Raw genomic sequence first — 9,035 nt, 5'->3', positions numbered from 1 at the left:
CAAATGAGATTTGTATTTGGATTGAGCAGCTCGTAATAAATGATTCTACGCATGTTCCACCATACATTACTTTTTTTATCGTTAAATTCTTCTTGCTAGTTTCTGAAGGACGTCGTCCGGGTTTTGACCAATGTCCCTTCTCCGTTACATTATTGCACAAAACCCACTTTTCATCTGCCGTGACCAGACGATGCAAAAAATCTTCGTGAATTTGTCCAGTGCGAAGCAAAACACAGAGAGTAAATTTTTCGGTGACAGTTGGTGCGGTATCAAGTTGTACTTTGAAGAAAGTTCAAAAAAATTTGAGACTGATAAGTATTCCAGATTTTTCTCAGATTTTTTCAAAACCTAGACATGAACGATTCAGTTTGCCTAAGGAGTGTGAGAAAATATGTTCGCCTGCCGCGGGTTAATTTTAGTCGTTGTTAAGCAGCAGACGAAACTTGTGCGGCAACCTGATACTGTCGTTAGAATTGTTGATAATTCTTGCAGCATTAACGATAACTCAGGCTGAATGAATCTCGTCGCGGAAATATCGGGGATTTGGGAATCACGGTAATAATGGAGGGCGAAGTACGCGTTTATACAGAGTGAAAAGCACGGCAAAACCCGGTTGAATTTTGTTCCACGAGCTTTAATCGAGTCGCGGCGAAAGTTCGAGGCGTGTGCCGCTTCTGTGGAAAGGCTCGAAAGTTGCTCGTCGAACGTCTTAACACAGTTCGCTCCCTGTAAACGTTTGAATTTCTACCGAAAGCTCGCGAAAGCTCACGCAAGATCTTCCATAGACTTGTCGAAAGGTCTCCCAGCGAGTGGAAGAGAGAAAGGAGAGGAAACTTGCGGGAATCGCTCGGTGAATTCGATTCGCGCGGAATCTTGTCCAGTCTGATCACTATGTAAGTACAGCGAGCGCGACGTAGAGCGAAGAGGGTGTAAAGGAAATCGATTAACAGGCCAATTTTGAAATTCATTAGCCGACGCTGGGTTTGGAAGCAACGCGAAGTCGCTGCATGCCAACGAGCTGATTAATTGGGAGCCAGGGTCGCGAACTTTCGACGCGTCGACGACACCTGCGCGGATTAAAATCGTTCCAACCGGGCCACGATGGCAATTGAAAGTCAACCACCGTGCACAAACTTGCCGGCCAATCGGCGGATGCGGATAATACATTTTGGGGGAAACAATGGACACGCTCGTCATCCAAAATCAATGATTTATTTAATAGGGAATATATAGGGAATCGAGTGTTGCGTGGTTACAGTAATAGAAAAAAGAAAGAAAATAAAGGAAATGCGTTATTCGCGCAAAACGTAATTAATCCATTCGAAAGCGATCTCTAATTAAAAGACAATCCCCAAGAACCGACATTAGTAGTAATCCTGGGGATTGGACAATCCTCGGTAATCCTGGTTGTAGATTACTTACTTTTTTCTTTATCTTGGAACCAATATCCCTTCTTAATTTCACACGATGTTCTCTGTAGTACGCTTTTTACGCGATTTTATTTCTCCGATTGGTTTTCGAATGCCGACTGATAACACTATTTTGTTCACATGACGCACACGGTGCGTCGCTGGGTAGGCACTGCATGACGCACACGGAGCGTCGCCGACTTCTATAGGTGACATATTGTTAATGGATTGGGTATATTTATGACTTTCTATCATATTTCTATTAAAGAGAATTTTATTTCACAACGAACCAGCGTTCAATTTCACATTATTAATTGTCCTAACACAGGCTTTCTTGCCAATTTATCTAGAAATCTATTTAGCCATTTTAGATACCTATTCAACTGCAATAATGTGATTTAAATACTTTGGACGTGGATGGAGGAGGTATAAAAAATTCCAAGGTCATCTCTATTTTTGTAAATGGGATGCTATATTTATTTATCGCTGTGTGATAGCCGCTGTTGTGGCGATTTCAACATGCTATCATTAAAGGTCTCGCTAAAGTGAATAAGAAGCATTTATCGGCCATTGCAGTGATTTCTTAGCTTCCAAAGCCAAAGTGACTAACTCCGTCAAATTAAATATATTAAATTTTCTTTATTTACAAAGAATTAACCACCAAGTGTATGTTTCGATACTGAAATTAGAAGAATATCAAAAAATGGAGTTAATCACTTTGGCTTCTGAGTGACTCATTTTGTAAGGAGCAGTCCTGTAGCGACTCTTCTGCATTTTGCCACCAGAGGGACGGACTAACCACAAGTTCTCGCTAGTCCTCATAAAGGCTCCTATTTGTATATATACAACTTCTGACCTGAGTCCTTCCAGTCCCTCTAGGACGAAGCGCCCTAACCTTTCCTTTTCCACGATCCTCTCCAACACTTTCTACATCAGCTTCAGTCCAAAAAAAGAAGAAAAAACACTCCACTGAGCCACGGTTTAAATTACGCAGGCAAGCAAATTTCATCTACAAACGCTTGTATTCGATGTGTAACGCGTGTCGATGAAGTAACGCATAATGGGAATTTTGCGTCGTGTTATAAGGTACGACTGATGTTAAGTTTCTAATCGATTCGCAAATATGTGCGCGCTAGCTTTGAGCGTAATAACTGACAATAAGCCGAACGAGGGGAAGCCCATCGACGCGATCAATGTCCTGTCCAGTCAGCATGGAATTCCGTGCCAATGGAAATTCCGATTTTCCAGATTACGGGATCTCTGATCCTGATTCTGCCGGATGAAGTTACACCTATGGGTTCGTGTTAAATTCACAGAGCCTCTCTCTCTCTCTCTCTCTCGTCGAATATCATCTATAATAACCTATTTTAATTGCAGCTCGCGACAAACAGAAGTAAAATAAATCATTCGCCACCGCTGCTGCCCTTCCGTTCGCTCCGTTTCCATGAATATTATCTGATTTTAATTTTACGAACGGATTAATCATAATAATAATAATAGTAATATAATAATAACAAGAATGGTTTCGACAGGAAATAATGTCTAGAAATAACAGCGAGGAATTACGTGAAATATGAGCTCTAACTGGAAATACGAAAAGAAATCTTCGTGGTAATAAAATGGTGGGAGAAATACGAGTAACAAGAACGAAGAATGAAATAGGTGAAACAATGAGAGGCATAGAGAAAAGGGAATTATGTATAATACACGATGATAAATTAGCAACATAGATTGAAGAGGAGAACCGCAACCACTCCCCGTCTTTGAATTCTTAACGAAAGTTACGGAAACTTTCCGTGGAACTTGCCCGTTGTAAAATATCGAACTTTACTTCCCCACTGTGTCGAAATTTTCGTTCGCTCTCTTCGTCCATACCAGTTGTAAAGTGTTACACGTTATTCTACGAACCACCCGGTATAAAGGCTCGGTATTCCTGATATCGAAATGAAAATGGAACTTCTATTCGAAGCTACGATAGCAATACGAGGATTTGCTGTTCTCCATTACGAAGAATAGAACTGAGAGAAGTATTTCCTGATTTTCTCAGGAAGCTGTTGGAAAAATGTTCACCGCCGTTCCAGCACGCCTGGGACTTATGATCGCCGGGCAATTACGTGCAGGTGTATAAGCAGGTTCCGGAAAGATAATTCGATAACACGGAGTCTTGGCCTCTTTGGGGACAATAAACTGTGACCACGTAGCCATGATAGCGTTACTCGAGAGACTTTTAGCGCCTCGTATTGTTACGCCTTTATCACGGACGTCTCACCTAGCGCGTTACTTCCGATACTGTAATTATACGATCTCGAAGGATGAATTTGAAGAGGAAGCTTGTCGAATAAAATTAAAATATTTCCAACGATCTAGAGATGAATCTAGATACGGTAGAATTACGATGATCTGGCATTCGATGGTGCAGGAGGTTAATGACCGGAGCGGGCCATATGGTAGAGCTTGTTTTCGTAAAAAAACCCTGCGATACGGTTCCTTGTTATTAAACAAGAGTGAATGTGTTTATGCGAATGCGAGTTGCGAAGAGAGTGCGTGAGAGTGAGAGAGAGCGAGCGCGGGTCGCGAAGACCTTATAAATAGGGAAAACAATAGCGAGAGAGATTTATTTTTCTGCGAAGCGATAAAGCGTTATCAGTGTTGTTTATCCTAATTATATTTTACTAGGCACATCCGTTAGCGCGGTAAACGTAGTCCTGACCACGACGGAAGCCTCTGTAACAGTGCCGCTCAGACGTTGCCCGTACAGGCAGCGTACAAGGCTTTTCCGGGCGTAAACAAATCGGCGGGCATGTGTGTATCTATGTATGTATGTATGAAGTATCCATCGCCCGTCTTAAGTAGGAGAATTATGTATGTTTCGAAGATATACTCCGCTTTAATGTATCAAACGTAGCCCTGACCACGACGGAAGCCTCTGTAACAGTGCCGCTCAAACGTTGCCCGTACGGGCAGCGTACAAGGCTTTTCTAGGCGTAAACAAATCGCCGGGCGTGTGTGTACATATGTATGTATGAAGTAACCATCACTCATCTTCAAGGATTTGAAGAAGACAAGAATTTTTGCCTTCAGATATATAATGATAAATTATAAATTACAAATGATAATAAACTATTTTTTAGTGCATTAATATTATACTGAAATATTGAAATAAAGGGAAACTACGTGGTACTGTCCGAGAGTGACCAAATGAGTGCAAACTAACTGGACTATTTGGACCGCAAAGGATTAATGTACATATGTGACGCCACTAGCCCGCGACATCGCCGCCAGTTCTGCCCGCGGGCATCGGCGGGCACTCTTGCCCGTCTGAAGGCCTGTTGAACTGCACTGCCTGTATAACCTGATTTTTCTTCGTTCATGAGAAGAAAACGTACGGTTGACTGTAATTTTATATTTTGTTAAGAGAAGCGCAATAGTACAAGAAATGCCGTTACTCATCAGTTGTCATCCCTTTTATTACACAGACCCTAAAACAGAACGCCGTACGCAATCTTGGCTGCGGCTACAACAAACGAAGCCGCCAGTTGATGCTTTAATTTACAAACTCGCTATATTCCTTCCACCGACCTTAATTACGAAAGGAACAATTGACCTGGTGTAAAGATTTAAATACACGTCCCTCCGATAGTCACAACTCTAGAATAAAGTTTTTTATTGAAGAAAGACAGTTTTCAGAACGATCAATTTATCGTGAGTTCACGATGCTTGCTCGAACGAGACCGGCTGGTAAAGTACAAGCATAAAAATCGAACAGGTTACCCGATTGTAGTGCAACGGTGGTTTTTCAGGTCTCAACCGAGGACTCCAATCAAGTCGAAGAGTCCCACGGGGCATTGCGGTCGGTACTTGGAGCAGCTTCCATTACGTCCGACCACTTCAGCCTGAAGAATGTCCTGCGGCAGTCGCTCGTGTCGCGAGCTTCTCGGTCTGAAAACAACGCGTAACCCCGGTACATAACATCTGGACGATAATAAGGAGTTCTTTTTCTCTCTCTCTCTCTCTCTCTCTCTCTCTCTCTCTCTCTTCTCCTCCTTCATTCTTCTTGTTCTTCTTGCCGTGATATACGAAGCAGTAACGAGCTACTACGTATAACGTCACGAGACTTGTTAACGGCGCGGCCTATTAAATTCCCCTCGTGTGATTCTTTTCATTTTGAGGTCAATTTAATGCCGGTCAAGCGTTTCGCCGAATTGAACACGATCGTGAAAACAACAACTAGGTTTTGCATTATTTGCGTTCGAATTAACAGAGGAGGATAGAGGAGAGAAATAAGAAGTTTATGTATACATATGTTTCTCGATTGAAAAAATTTCAAATACTCCAGACTCGACGAAATTCGCAAAGATTGAGTTTTAAGATTTTCCCGGCGACGCACAAGCCAGTGGAAAATCCTTGCAACATCGGAAATTCTTGTGAAAGAAAAGGATTCTCTCGCCGGGAGTTCCTCGGGAAAATTGGACAGAAATAAATGAAATATCTCCGTGTCTCTCCTATTTCACCGCTACCTGACTATTTCTCTTTATTCCACCGGAGAGATGATTACGCGACCAGAATCAGCGAATATGACAATATGTATGTCTTGCATATCTTGCACGCTCGTAAAAGCCCGCCGGAAAACGAACGAAAGACAGTTTCATTGCGCTTTTACTTCGCCTCTTGTCCCCTCTTATTTCAAATCGGGGAAGAAGTGGCGAAGATAGAAGGAGGCACGCGCTTCGTCTTCCCTGCTTTATTGCAGCCTCCGTTTTGCAGATAAAAGGTGAAAAACAATGTAATCTCGTTATAAGAGCGAGGCGTGGCTTAGAAATACTCGCTTCATGGTTTCTTTCCAGCGAGCTTCTTGCTCTCTTGGAATTTGTCGTAAAGTTCTCGGCCTTTTTTCCTGCAGATAGAAGAACAAAACGAAGAAGAAATAGTCGGAGAGAAAACATAGCTCTCTCTCCTTCTAGAGGCTTCGATAGCTCTCACGAATACTTGGAGGTTCAATTCTGAGAGGTGTATCTACCGATATTTCTCGCGTATCTTCCTTTAACCCTCGAATCGTCAACCTGTTCCACATCGATGGAATTTCATTAAACCAGTATCCAGCGAATCTACGAACGCATTGTTACCACAGCAAGAAGGCAAATAAGCCCTTCTCCCATGATTCTTTTCACAGCTTCTCAAACAGCTCCGTTCTCTCAAATTACCCGTGAGACCGCGCGAAAGGATTCCCAAGAAGGACAACGCCGCGATAACAGCTTCAACAGCAAAACAAAGCTCATTTGCAATTTTTATTCGCCTCGCGGAACGCCCTCCGTGGTTTCTCCTCGCTCGAGATGCACTGCCCCACTACGTGAATCACCCCGAAGAATTTTTCACCGGAGAAAAACACTCCGAGGATATCTGTAGAAACGTTCTACTCCTGAAGATTTCCAACGTTACGAAGCTTGCGTGACCGATCGGGAAAGACACACTGTGCATATGTCGTTAACCAGTACTTTTCAACCCTGCTGGAATAGATTAAAAGAACATTTCACTGTGTAAACGATGGGACAAAAACTTTGCCCACCTAGGATAATATGGAAAAATGTTGTATACAAAACTTCATGATACGGTGGAGGACATAATCTGATGCAAATACTTTTTAAATGGACGGGGGCGCAGAAGAGTTTCAAGGTTATTTCTATTTTTTTTTTAAATGTGGTGAAGTAGTTTCTCTTATCGCTGTATTATAGCCGCTGCTGTGACGATTTCAGTGTGCTATCGTTAAAGGTCATTCAAGGTGAAATGTGATGGTACCCACCCATAAAAGAAATGATTTTGACCATACGACGGTCGTTTTCACAGCAAACAACTTTTATTGGAAAAATTTTTCTGTTACTTTTATCATTCCGGAGATGTTCAAAGTGGTAATTCTCATTAACCCCCGGAAGGCGAATGGTTTTAGACGGACGCGGGAGACGAATGCAGGGTCATTTTGACCCATAGCAAAATTTCTATCGTACACGGGTTTCAAGAAGGAATTGGGTATAAATGTGTATACTTTCAACTGTATACATTTGATATTTTTCTTGTTCATTTACATTCGATACGTAAAATAGGTGTATTTTCTGTACCAAACGTAGTCTGAGCCGCCTGACTTTATCGCTGTTGAGTCAAAATGACCCTGCATTCGTCGTGCGCCGGTTAATACACCCTGTGTAACATTTTTCCATATTATCACAAATACCAAAAATATTGCACAACGTTCCTACAAATACCAGAAACATTGGACAAAGTTTCTGCCCCACCCTGTGTGCGTATGTACATCAGGATAATTCAGTTCCAGAAGAAAGGATATCAATCGCGATTGTTTCACGATGAATCAGTGAAGAAACGGTGTAAACACAGGCTGGAGATCGAGATACAAGAATTTCCCCGGTCCGGAGCCAGTCGATTTTCCACGTAGGCGGAAACCGCGTGGAGTTTTCACGACGTCGCGGCGAGAGGATGTCGTCGACGACCGGAGACGACGACAATGCGGCGTCACCGCTGCCTGCGGGCCCTCTTTTTTATTCATACGTCCCTGGCTCGAGAGTTTATCCACCCACGAGCTCACACACACACGGCCACACTCACACGCTCGCACAGTGTGTAAAAGAGGACCGGGATGGTAGTAGGTGGTTGTGCAGACGAGTTAGTACGAACGAAGAGAGAAGGAGGCCCGGCGTACGACGGTGTGCGGGAGGGAAGCGAGAAAGCTAAACCAAATTTGCTTTTCTACACGGGTCTGTGTATCTACTCCAATTTGCGCCGCCTTGGACCGGCCGAAAAAAGGCCTGGCTCTTTTTTTCGCCACGCGAAAGGAGGTCGCGCGCCGACCAAATTTCCAGCTCCAATCCTTTAGCGCATTATGCTCCCGCGCGAACAATGCCCCAACGCTCCTCCTCCCTACCAACTCCGTGCTTTCGATCGTGCGCTACGAAAAATATGATCTAAGCGTGTGCTCGAGGAAAGGAAGAGAGGAAAAAAGAAGGGAGAGACCGAGAGGAATTTTCAGAAATGTTCCTCGCTCATTTCGGTTCCGAGTAACGTGTTTTCGAACGCGAAGTTGATATCGACGAAGGATAGGCTTCGGTGAAGTTCTCCTCTGTGAAGTTGCCGTATTTACGAACGAGGGAAATTTATAAAGCGGGTAGGAATTAGACGAGAGGAGAGATTATAGAGAGAAAGCCTGGGTCGGTTGAGCAATTTAGAAAAGCGATCGGTATAGGTGAGCCGATGTGAAAGTTAACGAGGAAACTTACGTGAAGATCACGTGTAGAATGTCACCGATGAGCCCGTTGTGTCTTAGGGAATGCTCCGAAGTTTCGCAAATGGCCCTCAGTAGGCATTCGTGACCCTGATATCCGTGGCTGTAGAGAAAAGTCGGGGTGGAAAAAGGCAAAGTGAAAAATAAAATAAGACTTACTCGCTGACCTACTACGACTTCTGGGTCAGCGCTACCTATATTTCCTTTCTACGCTTCTCTACTACCATCGTACCAGCCGTATGTATAACGACGTTCAGGATAATCAATTCTACACTCACTTGACGAACTTGTTCTCCACAACCTCGTAAAGCGTGGCTCTATCCAGGCCTCTTCGTTTCCTA

At 43.3% G+C, this 9,035-nt stretch overlaps 1 protein-coding gene across 1 annotated transcript in view; it reads right to left on the bottom strand.

Annotated features, from left to right (window-relative positions):
• Positions 1–5,212: 5,212 nt before the first annotated feature.
• The window catches only part of LOC108580212, a 5,450-nt gene continuing 1,627 nt past the window's right edge, over positions 5,213–9,035 (bottom strand). The window contains 3 exon segments of the mRNA XM_017943922.1: positions 5,213–5,348; positions 8,690–8,797; positions 8,973–9,035. The exon segment at positions 8,973–9,035 is cut by the window's right edge and continues 27 nt beyond it. Of these exon segments, the coding sequence (XP_017799411.1) occupies positions 5,213–5,348; positions 8,690–8,797; positions 8,973–9,035 (307 nt within the window).

This window comes from Habropoda laboriosa, unplaced genomic scaffold, assembly GCF_001263275.1.
Source record: "Habropoda laboriosa isolate 0110345459 unplaced genomic scaffold, ASM126327v1 scaffold9, whole genome shotgun sequence".
NCBI lineage: Eukaryota > Metazoa > Arthropoda > Insecta > Hymenoptera > Apidae > Habropoda > Habropoda laboriosa.
This window is presented reverse-complemented; position numbering and strand designations above follow the sequence as displayed.